Source organism: Dermochelys coriacea, chromosome 6, assembly GCF_009764565.3.
Source record: "Dermochelys coriacea isolate rDerCor1 chromosome 6, rDerCor1.pri.v4, whole genome shotgun sequence".
Classification (NCBI taxonomy): domain Eukaryota; kingdom Metazoa; phylum Chordata; order Testudines; family Dermochelyidae; genus Dermochelys; species Dermochelys coriacea.
This window is the reverse complement of record NC_050073.1, coordinates 107,530,057-107,545,288: the sequence shown is the minus strand read 5'-3', so window position 1 is coordinate 107,545,288 and position 15,232 is coordinate 107,530,057. Positions and strand designations below refer to the sequence as shown.

At 36.2% G+C, this 15,232-nt stretch overlaps 1 protein-coding gene across 9 annotated transcripts in view; it reads right to left on the bottom strand.

The window, feature by feature from the left end:
* The window catches only part of WDR20 (WD repeat domain 20), a 71,730-nt gene that overhangs the window by 19,297 nt on the left and 37,201 nt on the right, over positions 1 to 15,232 (bottom strand). For 7 of the 9 annotated variants that reach the window (XR_006282436.1, XM_043517836.1, XM_038407967.2 and 4 more), the window contains one exon: positions 11,423 to 12,700. The exons of 1 other annotated variant lie outside the window; for it this stretch is intronic. Coding sequence is in view for 6 of the 8 variants with exons in the window: in XM_043517836.1 (XP_043373771.1) it covers positions 11,423 to 12,700 (1,278 nt within the window). In the remaining 2 variants the exon portion in view is untranslated. Of the gene's footprint in view, positions 1 to 723; positions 757 to 894; positions 1,004 to 11,422; positions 12,701 to 15,232 lie in introns of all 9 variants that reach the window. One more of the 9 variants, XR_006282437.1, reaches the window with a different exon arrangement.

Below are 15,232 nucleotides of genomic sequence, written 5' to 3'. Positions count from 1 at the left end.
TAAATATGCAGCAAATGGGCACTTCACAGACAATGGGTCTATTCTGCCATCAAGAAAAAAAAAGGAAAGACAGTTAACCTCCATTAATGTTAACACTACTGGTGAGAATCCAAAGTTCTCATCTGCCAATGAAAAATAGTAAACAGTTTAAGAAATATTTTAACAAATATTCCTATATGTTAGTTGGGAATAAGAAGCCTGGAAAAGACGATGAGTGTGTCGGGGAGACTCAGTTCACATTAAGTTTTGCATTACCATTTAAATTTGGACGTAGGTAAGTCTATTTAAATTAATTTTGTCACAAGTTTACCACCTTATTGAAATGCACTACAAATCAATAGCGGCTTGCTTATATTTCAGATTTGCAGTTTAAGAATTATGCAGCATTCTTAGCTACATATGGTTCTTGTTGATACCTCTTAAACTATCCAAACCAGTTATTTTCACTTATGTACTTTGGCTGCCAGTTGATAAAGCTTTCCCCTACTTCATTGAAAAGAACTGTAGTGGTTGAATTTCAATTTGCACACCAGCCTTCAGATTAAAAACAAACATCTGCACCAAAAGGCAGATTTGTTTTCTTGTACTTTGTCATTTAGTTCTTTAAAAAAGTGCCAACAGCCTGAAAAACTAAATACCTGCTAAGCCTGAAGTACCCTAATTAACATGACTTCACTTTCCCTTGTTAGATAGCTAAAAATCACATTTTTAGTAATTGTTTACCTCTAAATTATGTTCCTGTGATTCAGATCCATCCAGTTGCATCCGATGAAGTGAGCTGTAGCTCACGAAAGCTTATGCTCAAATAAATTTGTTAGTCTCTAAGGTGCCACAAGTACTCCTTTTCTTTTTGCAAATACAGACTAACACGGCTGCTACTCTGAAAGATCCATCAAGCTAGACAAGATCAGAAGCAATTAACAATAGGATTGTAGAATTAGTGACATCTTCAGAGTCTATAGGAGCTCTTTCTTGCTTGGAACCAAGTATCCAGGAACCCCCACTGAAGAAAAAAATCCCTGTTCTCTTAAACCACAAATAGAAGTGGAAGAGGTTCTGGATTGGTGGATCTGAGTCACAAAAAACCTAATTTCAGGTAAACTCATCTCCCCTTTAAAATCTCCAATCCACCAATTCAGACACGGGATGCATCCACATGGATTGGTGGGGTTCATGGCAGAAAATAGGTACACAGAAGGTGGTACAGTGTGCTACGCCCTAGAATGCCCTCTGTAAGTAGCATCTACAATTTTATTTTGTTTATGCAATGCATAACTGATTTTCATATAATGTATGCAGTGATGTAGATTTGTGGCTTAGTCATGAAATAGACAAATGTGATATTCAGGCCTTACAAAGTTGCACATTTCAGAGTTCAGTATTACATGGCAGGTGGACTGGTATGGTTTGCCTTCCTTCTCTGGGAGATGCATAGGGAGTGGAATTATACATAAAGGGTAAAATTTTGACAGCATCTAACGCATTAGGCACTTCTGAAAAAGTTACCCAAAAAGACTTTTTAAATAGTGAATAAAATGTGTGATGTATAAAGCAGAATGCTGAATCACATGCAGAAAGTTTACAGTGCGATCACATACCACATTCCAGGAGTCTGTTAATGCTAACCATGACACCAAAACAGTTTTGCATTTTCTTGACTTATTACACATACTAAGTAACTTTTAAAATGCAATGGAAAAGGATGTTCTGTAGTTAAACATCCTAGGTACCAATATTCCCAATCCTGTTTATGACAAATTAATCAGAGGTCTGACGTGCATATGCTAGTTATCCCATGATTGTAAAGCATAAATTAAATCCTATAAAGATGGTGTAAAGGACAAGGTATTTCTAATAGGCTCATGACCATGGTATCCAGGTGCTATGACAAAAAAGAAACACTTCCTTGTGAATGTTTAGGGAGCCCCTATTTGAAATGCAGTCACGTTCTGTGTTTTGCTATATACAGCTTCACTTTAAAAAGGGGCTATTCTAGGAAGCACTACCACCATTCAATGTGGTACCACATATCCTATGATCTTCAGCATTCAAGGCATTAGGACCCAGACTGGGTCGATCCTCATCCTCATCTCCTGTACTATGAATACCTTCTTCTTGTCAGAAAAAGGGCTGAATGGTTTGAATACAGGACTGGACAATAGGCATTCCCGAATTTTAATTCCTGCTTTGAAACACTTCCTGCAGTTTTGAGCAAGGTAGGGCCTGGTTCAGGTGCCAATCTATACAGTTAGGATAACTTATTTTCATAGTGGTCTATGAAAACTAGATGTTTGTACAGCACTCTGAATGTGAAAAGCTATTAGCAGCTAATACTAGCTAATACATTCTGATGAGTAACAGTTTAGTAGTATAATTCATGTTAAGACCAAGAATAAAAATGAGTAGCACAGATTACATTTAACAAAACTGAAATTTGTAATTTGAAGTCTTTAAATCAAGACTTGGTATCTTTTGAAGTGATATGTTCGATCTCAAACAAATTATGGGTTTGATGCAGAAGTTATTAGGTGAGGTTCTTTAACCTGTGTTACATTGGAGGTCAGCCTACATATAATTATAATGGTCCCTTCTGGCTTTAAACTATGAATATGGATGTGAATTTTGGTCTGAAGATGATCAAAATTTGGTGAGGAAAACTTATGTTCAAGAAGGAAAGAAGCAAAGAAGTGAAGTTAAAGAGGCAAATGGCCTGCTGCAACTGAACCACTCTTGGATAGACCAGAGAAGATAGGACAGAACATAAAATTACAGAAACTTAAGTAATTCTTAAATACAAAAAATCCTGCTAATGCAACAGTAATGTTGCCCACTTCAAAGTCAAAGTCAGGAAAGTGCAAAGAAATTCAGATTCCTACATCAACTTCAAATCTGCTATGTGTGCACACAATGCATACTGCACACCAAAATAAGTTTATTAAGCTATGTATTCAGCAAACAACAAGGAACAGAATATACTAAGTGTGCAGCAATGGCAAATTAAAAGTGACTGCTAATATCTTAAATAACCATTAATTCTTTGTATTTATCTTCATTATATGTTTAATGAGAACAGCATTCATAGGACATGATAATCAAATCGGGAATTAATTTCCAATTAAAAAACCCACAATTACAAGAGGAAAAAAAGTTACCCCTGTTAAGCTTTGAAGTTCACACCATACTCCATTCACCTTAGTGAAGTAGGAAGAAGTTCATAGTTTTGCCACTGCTTTTTTTTTTTTTTTTTTTTGGAGGAAGTCTAATCTGTTAAGGAGATTGATGACATAACCTGAAGTTACAGATCATAAAATGAATCAAAAGATGCAGAAACCCAGGGTGGGCAGATATGCAGAGTTCATGTACATTTTTCCTTGTTCCTACTGTTAAGACGGGTCTTTTTGGTGGAGGATTTTGCAGTGTTCTCTCTCTAATTCAAGTTGTTTTAGCAACAGTCCCTTGGCCTACTAAATCCTAGTCAGGCCTGCCAGAACATACACTGTGATGTATATGTATATGTATAAAGAGGGCAGGACTGAAATAATATTCATTGAACATGCTTAGCCTTTAAAATCATTTAGCTTTTCATTCCCCATCCTGCAAATCTAATTCCAATCAAGTTCTGAATCAGCCATATTTACATTTTCTATTCAGAAAAGAGACTGCCTTTAAAAAAGGTTGAGTACCACAATTCTCTGTACTGAAGGCATTTGATTTTTTTTTTTTTTAAATTCACCATGAAGAACTTGCAAAACTTCTGAAATACCTTTTGAGGCTGAAGTGATGTGTGAAGACAAATTTATAATGCAAAGTTTCCAGATTATAACAGCTGAGCCTAATAGTCTGAATTGCAAAATCTTTCAGCTAATACTTGATGAATATGAAATAAGGAATAAAATTAATGCTGATCAAAGTCACCATAGGGTTATAAATATTCTTATATGAAGATAAAATTGATTAGCGCCAAAAAGGGAACGATAAGTTGGAAACTGAAAAATGTGAAAATGAATATGGTGGTAGGTAGGTGCTATATGGTATGCTTGATATATTAAAGGCTTGTTTATACAAACACCACCAAGCTGCAGCAGTGTAAATCAGGTCTTAAATGATTAAAACGAAACCAGTATAAAGTCTTGCTTGGACACTACATCCAATTTTCAACGTATTAGCTAGGCTTGCACCTCTAAGTTTTAAGATGTAAATTAAACCAATATAAGAGTATCCACACACAAAGTTGCATTGATTTAATTTTTTTAAGACCAGTTTTAGTTAAACTGGTACAAACTTTGTTTAGATGAGACCTCAAACAGTAGCTTGCTCAGGTAAGTGTTTAAATGTTAAGATGAAGCACCAAGCTACATGAATTTCTTTATTGATCACACTAGAATAATTCCTAATGGAGTCATAAGATCAGTGAGTGAACTGGTGTTAAAATGTTATGGTTTTTAAAAAAACAGCAAATCTTTTATGAACATACACCCACCGTATAGTAGAAGACTTCTTGAAAAGAACTTGGAGAGCCTGGGAGAAAGACGAGTTACAGGAAAGCTGAAGTTACAGTCATTTCTATTTAAAATGACTATTTGTTTTGTTTCTTTTTAATATTCACTTTATGGAAATTTTATGTTTGGTGCTGAAGTATCTACTTGCCTTTTCTTGTTTTGCTGTAGTAATGTCATATGCCCGAGTACAGTTTGTGTACTAGTAGGATAAAGTACCTTGTAAATGTGTGCAGCTGCAACACAAATGATTCAGATGCAATTTTACTTCTGGTATATATTAGTGTAAAGGGATATATTTCATTACTGAAGTGTATTTCCATCCTTGTGTGACAAAAAGCAGGTTACTAAAATTCCACTACCTATATACAATCCATGTAAAAACCCGCTTTGCCTCAGACATCCACAGAGATTAGATAAACTATACCATACCTTAAGAGCTCTTAATACTTTGGTTTAGATATGATAGGCACCTGTATACAAGAGGCAGACTATACCTCATGAGTTTATGTACAACATAAATGTATAATTGCCTTGTTTATCTTCTCTAAAGCCTGCTGAAGTGCACACATGCTTTTGCTGACAGGATCCTAATTCCACTAGGCATGGGACCTAGTTTAGGAGGAAAGGACTCATAATTAAGTACAGAGAGTAGCATTCTCTAGCCTTTTGAAGCTAGAACTTCTGGCAAGATTTAGGTTACAGGTGAGGTAAAAAAAAGTGACTTGAGAGAAACCAGGCAAATTTAACTTTGAATAGAAACTACAGCAGCCAAGAATATGCAAATTCTCAATCTGAAAAGAGTGAACTGATGGAAAATAGTGAAGATGGATGAGAGTTCAGATTTAGGTGGCCCAAGTCAGACTAGAGCACAATCACACTGACTATTTCCTTAAGGACTTTTGTGCAAGAGAGATTTAAAAAGGAAAGTAAAAACCAGATTACAACTGGGAAACATCTTTTACCAAAGTATCCATTATGACTGTAGAATAAGGGGAAGCCAGATTGCTTTCATGTTCCCACTAATTCCTGTGGAACTTGTTTGAGCAAACAATTCTCAATTACATGGCATTTGACAATCAAATGTTCCCACAGCAAGCCATCAGGATGGATTTCACCTTGCCTCTCAGCACATGCTTTCAAAAAATGCTACCAGGCCAGTCACATTAAGGTCATTCACTTCACTATTTCTTGAAATGCCAGAAGACCATCCAGTGTTTAAATCCAATAATAGGGAAAGAAGGTTCTCCCATCATCAGAAAGCTACCGAGGAATCTCACGAGGGAAACTGATTTTTGCTTGCCAGGGCCCATGACTCTAGAACTTAGGTTAATGAAACAAGGAGAACTTGAAAGCCTTGTTAGAAAAGCCCTAATCTGGGAAACAACCTCCTGAATATCATCTTTGTTGACTGCTTATGTGAATAAACCTGGAACTCTGGTTTAATGAGCTGTCCCTATGTACCTCTGATGTAAGTGAGTGGGCAGCATTTTACATCAAAGTCAATGTCAAACTTGGTCTGTTCTGGCCTTGTATTATTTATAGGATGGAAGCATCTGAATTCTTTTTTTTGAACCACATAGTTAGGGCTGTGAAATTAGTTTTTTATAGTAACCTCAAGGTCTACTTAAGGTTGTGACTGAGAAGCACAGCCTGAACTGGAATCCATAGGGGAAAGAGCTCCTGTAGAGTCCGAAGACAAAAATTCTCCATTCTAACTGCTGCTTGCTGGATAGACATTGACAGCCTAATTTACCCATGTATGAATTACTAAATCTGAATTTAAAACAATTTCATGGTTCTGAAATGTAACTATTTTAAAAGAAAACGTGAACTTTACAACATAGTTCAAAGTTAGAAGTGACAAATCTAATCCCACATTTGATTTAATGTCAACTTGATAACAATTTCTGAAAGATTTACTCAAAAATTGCATAATTTAGTCAATCCCTTAAATTATAAAATGGCAGCTAAAAAGCTAGCAGTTTCACTGCAGCCATCTGTTCAGCAAGGTATGTACAGCATATAGAAAAAAAACTTTAAACTTGTTACATCCCAGCTTTCAGAACTTGGATGTGAAAAGGATTATTGAAAATTATCTACATTTACAGTTCAGTCACACATTTTATTTAACGTCAGTATACAGAGGACAACCCCAGCAAATTTTGTAATGTCAAGTATTTAGTAAGGTTCTTCAGCTGTAACAGTGACAACAGAAAGCTAAAAAATAAGCAGTATGAAACAAACTTGAATTTTTAAAATTATAAATATACCAACAATACTTAAAGCTTAATTATTGCAACAGTTAATTTAACAATATTTCATGTTAGAAAGGCTCTATGAAATTTATTCAAGTTGTCATGAAATTAGATGGAAGTTTAAAGGAAATACATATGAATTTTCTTTTGATTTGCACTAAAGATATAGTCAATACAATTTGTACAGTATCACCTAACATATCAATCTTTAACAAACTCAAGTATACAGAATTGGTAAAAAATGCAGGAAAAAAAAATCTTGTTTTTAACTTTTACACCTAAGTTGTGCCACAGTAAATTAACTGACATGAAATTCGTTATTGTAACATAAGCAGGCCAACAATTTTTTTCAGTATCAATTTAGTAGATTTAAGCTGCTAAAGGGGCAGATGTACAAACAGTCTCTTCAAATACATAACCAAGTTTGAAAAAGGTAATAGTTCAAAGCATGGGATTTCTGCAAGTATTTAGTAAAAGTCATGTTATTTCCTAATCCAGAAACCCTCACCCATAAGACCTTTTATACAGGGTTATGATCTCTCCTGGCTTCACTGAAGTCACTTTGCCACACCTCCATTGTGCACACCTTGCAATACATTATCAAACCAGTGTATTAGTTTAAATTCACTCTGCTAATGAAGGTGTATTATATGTGCAATTTTGCTATTATATGCACATTACCGGAAGCTTCAAATTGCACCTTGGTAACCTGAAATAATATAGCTGTGATTCAGTTTTACTGCAGAATTTATGCAGATATCGTTATCACATTGAAGTACTATCAAATAGAATTATTTCAATACCAGTAATTGACCTTCAGTTGTACTGGGAAAAAAAAAATGCTCTTTTTCACTGAGGAAGAATTAATGTGTAGCCAGTCTTCCCACTCACCAAAGTATAATACATGAATATTTGTTAAGTACTTCTGGCAAAAACATTAGTCTTACTAAAACATGATACCGTATTACAACTGTAGTTAGTTGGAAGATTTAAGGATATTTAAGATTTTCATGTACAATAAGAATCAAAAACATTCTAAATTTCATGTGCATTGTTTCACAAAATGGTAACGTATTTAGTCTGCCAGATATATACTGCCATTTCACTCTCCTTTGTAGTTTTGTCCAATCTTACCTTGAGCTCTCTCAGAAAAAAGAAATAAGTGGTAAGTTTCCCTTAAAATGAAGTGTTTGTACAAGATAAGCAGATCAAATTTATCATTCAAACATTTAGATAGTTTATTTTATATTGAAATAACTTTAGTAATTGAAATTCAGTAATAAAATTTAACTGTAATTAGCTACAGTCATGCCTAGTAAAATTGTTTAAGGTAAAAAAACATTAAATTCCTTTGCATTTAAATACGAAGCATTTTTACTGCATCTGTAGTATTTGCAATTTGGCTTGAAGTAACCAGCAATGTGATTCACGTGCAATTTCATGTTTCTAATTCTCTCCTATTTAAGTTGTTTCAGGTAAGTTAAGGGATAAGATTAAAATTTCCATGACCCCATTTAGGTTTACCTAGGGAGCAATCCCCCTGGCCAATCTGATGACAGTTACTCAACTAAGTCAAACCCTCAAGAAGAGTGGGCTAAGATTATAGTTCCTAAAATATGAGAGAGAGAGAGAGAGAGAGAGAGAGAGAGAGAGAGAGAGAAATTCGCAAATGAATGGATCAGACTGAAAGGAAAAATTGTTCGTTATTTTTCAGACAGGTAAAGCATGCTTCCCCACCACCCCAGCCCAATTTGTTTTACTGCTTTTGATCAGGAGTTAGTATGATAATTTTAAAAGTGTGTTTGGGTCACATACTTTACAAGCACAATGTAGCCTATAAGAAAGCTCAAAGTATGATGGGTAAACAAGTAATAATTCATAAAGCTTTTAGCGTAGGTTGTTTGGGGCTGGGATGGCAATACATCATACTGGCCTTATGAAATCAAGGTTGAAGATCCATTTTTGGATTTTCAGCCAAGGCCAGTAGAGACCAAACTGTGGGCAAGAGATTCAATAGGTCTAAAATGAAGACCACCCTATGCCTGGTTGTCAGTGCTTTCTGTAAAAAAGTGGAAAATACATGGCATACCATCTTTCAGACTGCACAGTAAGTGCTTTGATGGCTCTTCCAAAAAGGAGGCAAATGAGAGGGAAAGGTAGAGATGGCTCAGTGGCACTGATGCTTTCTACTACAAGGTTAGTTTAATTTTCTATTCAGTCTTTCTTTGGGTTGGTTATGGTTGGCACTCAACTGAGGCTGTTTGTGAGGCAATGGTGGAAGAATTTTTTTAAACATGAAAAATGGGAGGGAGGGTAGTCTTCTAGGACTGTCAGGAACCCAGATGATGGGAGGAAGACAGTAGATAGCAGCTTTAAGCTCCAAAGTGACAGACTTAGCCAAGGATAAAACTACTGGCAACACAGAAATGTGTGGTATATAACCCAGAAGTGACACGTTACCATCAGTGTTTTTATACTTTGACCATCATCATTAAATATGCATAAAGTTATAATAAGTGCTCTATCCTATAAACCAAAGGATGCTTTACTTTCTGGCACAGATACTTCCCCATCAAACTCCTGTAAACATGCCACTAAAACTTAGTTTAAATCGCAGAGTGAACTCACTGTAAATGCAAATGAAGAAATCAGAGAAACAAGTCCATTTGAAAAATATCTTTCTAGAGAAAGAAATACATCCTAAATATGGCATTTACATCAGTGTGCAATATATTAATTTTGAAAGATCATGATAACTTCAGCATGAAAAATGACTTACCTGTAATTAAAGTTTTCCATATTAGCCAAATACTTAAATCCTGATTTTGGGTACTGCATACTCTATCTCTGAAATATTTGAGATGATGTATTCTAGATCAAAACCATCAATGCACAAAAACTGATTAAGTTATGCTCAGCAGTTTAAGGAAGCCTAATTTACAAGTTCATAGAAAGAAAACGTACCGGGGTAGTGTTTGGTAATACACACGCAATCTGGGTTAACATTTATGCAGAATGGCAATATTCTACCCTAGAAAGCTGAGACACTGATGCACATGTTTAAAGTTACTTTCATAAGAATGTTTGTGACTTGCACTGATTCACAGAAGTTGTAGTTCCAGTGTTATGTAGTTTCACTATTTTGAGTTAAAGATTCTCATGAACTAAATATCTTTAAAGGTAAAGTAATGCCCTTTCCCCCAACTCTAAGAGAAAGATTCACTATGTTCGGATGTAGTAGATCTAGCCGCTCAGTGTGCACAGATGCTGAGTGGAAGGGGTTCTCAATGTGTACATATATGACAGATCTGAGAACCAGACTGGAGGAGCTTTTACAATATGTGCTTGGGGTTTCAAAGCAGCTAGAATCACCAATTTTATTTTAAAAGGAATAATTCTGACAATTCATTTTGAGAATTTCTTGCAACAGAAATCTGAAGTTAGTTGTGATGTATTTTAGTTTTCTGGAACACAGTGGTTGCTCCAATTACAAACATGACTCTAGAGAATCAGGTCGTTTAGGATTAAGGAACTACATATATCTATATTGTCCAATTAGGAAAATACTCAAATAATTTAAGACCAATACTCCAGGAATGCAATAGCCTATGAGTGCTGCATTCTTACACAAGTAATCAGAAATAAATGAGCTCCCCCTGCTGGTTCTATGGTTTCTCAGAACTGTATTTCAACAAAGCTATCCTGGCATAGAAGGTGCTTGAGGTTATAAGATGGCAATTAGTTTTAGGCTCATTCAAAACACAGGAAAACAAATTTGCCATGCAATGGACAAAATAAATATTGTATTCAAGATTAGGAGGCTTTTTTACAAGGGAGTCTAAAAACCCTAGAAATGTATTACCTTAAACTGATATAAGTGATGGCCTGAAAAAAGCCTACTAAAAAATTTCTGTCTTGCCTGCATATTTGACTAGTAAAAATGACACTATTGGACCAAACATGAAGCTCTTTATGCAAAAAATTGTTTTAAACCATGGCCATGATTCTTCTAATGATAATGACCCCTATAAAAAAAATCAAGATCTTTATACAGGTTCATAAAATCTCATTAGTACTATATTATGCATTAGGACCGATTCACAATTTCAGGCAAGATACTGCAAATTATTCCCAATATGGTCAGCAGACTTTTAAAAAAATTTGCTCACAAGCTGACTGACATTTATTAATATTCCAGAAATCCATAAAAAGGTAGTGTTAAACACTTTTCAGATGGGATACCTAAATTCTAAAAAAGCTAGAATGTCATGGTAGATTCAAAGCAGTAGTATTTCAAAACAGGAAAACAGCAGCATAGGAAAATGTGTGAATGACTAATATTGTTACTTTAGTGATTGAACACTTTTAATCTAGTTTTTAAATCTTTGTCTTCACTATGTTGTGTTTATATTAAAAAAGTTTGAAAATATAGGAACACAAAGTTTGGATATACAGTATTCTCTGGTTGGAAGGCAATTAAGAAATATACCCCAAGACACTTCAAATCATTCAGAAATATGGCATGCAGTATCCAAAAGTATGGCTCTGAGGAAATAACCTTTTTACATTAAGCATAAAGAAATTTTATATCTAATAATCAGGTATATTGAGAAAACTACCTATTCAAAGTTCTAGTTCTTTGATGCAGCATTAAGGATTAAAACTTACCACTTTACCAGGCCTTGCCCATGTGCAAATAAATCCCTCCTGACAAGCAGTGACTATACAGTCTTCAAGAAAAATTAATACAGTCAGTCTTTCATGTGCTATCTTTTTACAGATAAGAGGCTCTAACAAGGGAACATCTTCCATTCTGGGACAGAGAGGTGTTCCCAAAGTTTTAGCTGGGTCCGTTTTGGTTTTAGTAACTAGGTTCAGTTTGTCACTGCTCTTGCTAGATATATGTCCCATGCTATGATTTCTCTTGTGATCTTTTTCATGGTGTCTTTCTTTCCGATCATGTAGCGATAAGGTTGCAAACTTACTAACACCAGCAGCAATGGCACCATCCATAACACTACTTTTACTGCCAGCATTTGAGACTGCAGAATGTGGAAGGCTGTTTGACCGTGGAAGAGAAGGGGGTACTGAGTTTCCAGGTGTTGTGATACTGTTTCCATTATTTCCTGGATTAGTTCCACCACTTCCTGCAGGTGGACTTGTGGCATTCATAACATTTGTGTGTGTCCTTGCTCTTGACAGAGGTTGGTGAGGGAAGAGAATATCTTCTGTAAGGTCCCACAAACAGAGCTGTGTGTCTTGGCCTACAGAACCAAACCTATATGTAACACTTACTGGACGACTGTCTGTAGAGTTCCTTTTTGATAACCTAGATTGTGTACTATTTGCTCGATCTCTACCAAAATGAAGGTCTTGGAAATCCTCATCACTGCCACTAAATTCCATTGGGTCACTCTCTTCTACACTAGTGGTATATGGGTCAAATGCCACAACACTAACCCATGATTTATGTCCATGGCCTCTAGCTATTACTCGACAGTCCACAAAAGACCAAACAGTTACCAAGTCATCCTCACCACCGATTACAATGTATTTCCCATCTGGGCTCCAACACACACATAGTAGTCCCCCAAAGTAGCTTTTCATTGTACCATGCAACTCCACTGAATCAAAGTTAAACACACGAAGAAAACCATCTTGGCTCACACATGCCAAAAATTTCCCGTCGGGGGAAAAAGCAAATTCATTCAGGGCACCCTCGCCTACGGTCCATTTAAGTAGAGGATTTCTTGTGGATTTACTCTTGCAAGTATGGACTGCAAAACTTTCTCCTTGCTTAAGTAGCTGGTAGTGTGGGGCTGTGGTACCACAAGTGTGCTCCACATTATACAAGTACATATTTCCACTGGAATGAGCTACTAGGAAAAGGCTTTCCGACCCTGGTACCCATTTTACACAGGTTACTCTGGACTTGTCTATTAGTCTCTGTGAAAAACAAAGAACAAGATATGCATTAGAAGAGTGATAGTTTTACAGTTTACATCTATTAAAAGAAAATTTTACGGAATTTTGAACACTGTCAAACTCATGACAGTTATAAAATGGTTTTATTTGCAAAAGAAGCTCTAGGCACCTTAAAGATAGGCAGTTAGGAAGAGGAGGAATTACTGTTTACGGAAAAAGGCGCTTTGTGAAAGTTTATTCTTTCTGGTCCAATTTTTATTCAATAGTAAATCTACCTCAGTAACTAGGGCAATTTGTTACAGATCACAATTTAACACTCTTAGATTTATCTCTACAAGCTCAGCAAAAACAAGAGGTTTACTTAAGGAGCCAAAGAAAAGGGTCTCAAAAATAGTATGCAATCTGAGTGAATGGAAGTTACTCACCTACACTCTAACAGAATATCTAATATAAAGTTAAGGCCAGAGTTCAGATTAAATCCCAAAAGCCACATATGGGACTTTCCCCTCAAAAAAAAAAAAAAAAAGCTTTAGGAGCCCTCTGGAAGTTTCTAGAGTTACTGAAGTCAGCAGTGAACGTGTACCAAGATATATACTATAGGTATATTCAGTGATTACTTCCTGACTTACAATAACCAAATTCCCAGAGGTGGATGGAAAATTGATGGCTTTATAGTTAAGCACTGGTCAGAGACTTTAAATCAGAGCATCCCTTTTCCAAGTTACCCTTCACATATAGAAAAGGAGGACTTGTGGCACCTTAGAGACTAACAAATTTGAGCATAAGCTTTCATGAGCTACAGCTCACTTCATCGGATGCATTCAGTGCATATAGAGGAACAGAGAAGTCCATTAGATCACCATCTGTACAAGAAGCAGTTTCATTTAAAATATTAAGTACTTCCACAGACAGACAATGAGTGACCATGTGTATTAAATATGCATATTTAGGATATTTTGAGCGTCTTGTTAGTGCTGAAAAAATTGAAAGCTGCTTAGCAAATTTCACCTGGCTGCTTGAGCCTGCTAGTCCAGCCATGGTGCCCAATAGATATTTGTAAACTTTGAGCTGATCCATCACGCTGCCCACCTGACCACCCACACCTCCAATGTGATCTAGGGCAGAAACAAGCAACAGCAGTAAATAAGTGAAAGTGTTATGGGCCACAGTTTGTAGGTTGAAAGAACCGTTGAGATATATGAAAAGTCAAGATTGCAATAAGTAAAAAAGGAGTTCCCAGGGAAACATATAGGGACTGAACGGCCGTAGAGTACACTTTGCTATTTGTCAGAAAAAAAATGAATTGAAGGATGAGGCAGTAGACAATTATATTCATTCTGTGTATGTGTCTACCACACTGAAAAGAGCAGTTAAATGAACATTTCAAGCTATGCTCTGAAGCACTTCTGTTTGTCAATCTGAGGATGAAAGCCAAAATCTGTAGGCCAAGTACTTACCATTCAGTTTCTTATGCACTACCAAAGAGTGGAGTTTAAATCATTTTGTATTTGACGATTCAGAACAGTAACTTAATCTAGCAAATTGCTTCTGAAATAACAAGCATCTTCAAATATCTTCAATTAGCAGTTTTGCTCGGTTTTTGTGGTGAACTAAAGAGTTGGCTTCTGTGCTCATTTTAATTGTGGTAATTGTTTTGCTGTTGGCCAATCATGCCTCTATTGTGGCCCCAACAAAATATTAGTTAGAAAATTACTTTTAGTAAAAGTACGATGCTAGGAAACTGGATCAATCCTGCCTTCCACAGGCCACATCTGTCCTCTAGCCATGGAATAAGTACTGAGATGGCACAATGGAAGCTCTCACACTGCTCTATTAACATGGCTCAACAGTGGGCTAGAGACCCTATCTACAGGGGTGATTATTCTTCAACATTTATATTACACTAGCACCTGAAGGCCATAGTCACATTAATGGAAGGTTTTGTACAGAAACAGACGACAATTCCTGCCCCCAAAAGCTTAAAATCTAAGTTGACAAGACATAACAGGTGGATGAGAAACAAGCAGATTGAGGTGGAGATGCAGATGACAAAAGGTAACAAAAATGGGAGGTGCACAAATCTTAGTAAGTGATCACAACTTGCCACCTGCTTAACCATCAAGGTTGCAGTTTTCTGTATGGATCAGGAAGAGCAGAGTTTTGAGGAGGGACTTGGAGAATAAGGTGATGGATTTTTGACTGGAAGCTTTTCCAATTCACAAGGTAAAGCATGGGAGAAAGCACTAAAATGCTTGTTGGAGAAACAGAAAACTGTGGCTGGTAACTGGCAGAGAGACACTGCTATAAATAACAGGTTGAACAGGTAGGATGAGGCTGAACTGTGGAGGATTTTGAAAGCAAGGAAAAGTCTGCATTTGATACAGTAAATTAAGGAGTCAGTGGAGAGGCTTAAGAGGGTGAAAGGCGGGAAGGTAAAACAAGAAGATAATCCTAGCAGACACATTAACAGACTTGAAAGGGGACCCGGTTACAAGGAGAGAGGCTGGAGAAGGAGATAAAAGAATTTGCTCAAAAGTTTGGTGGTGTGGGTAG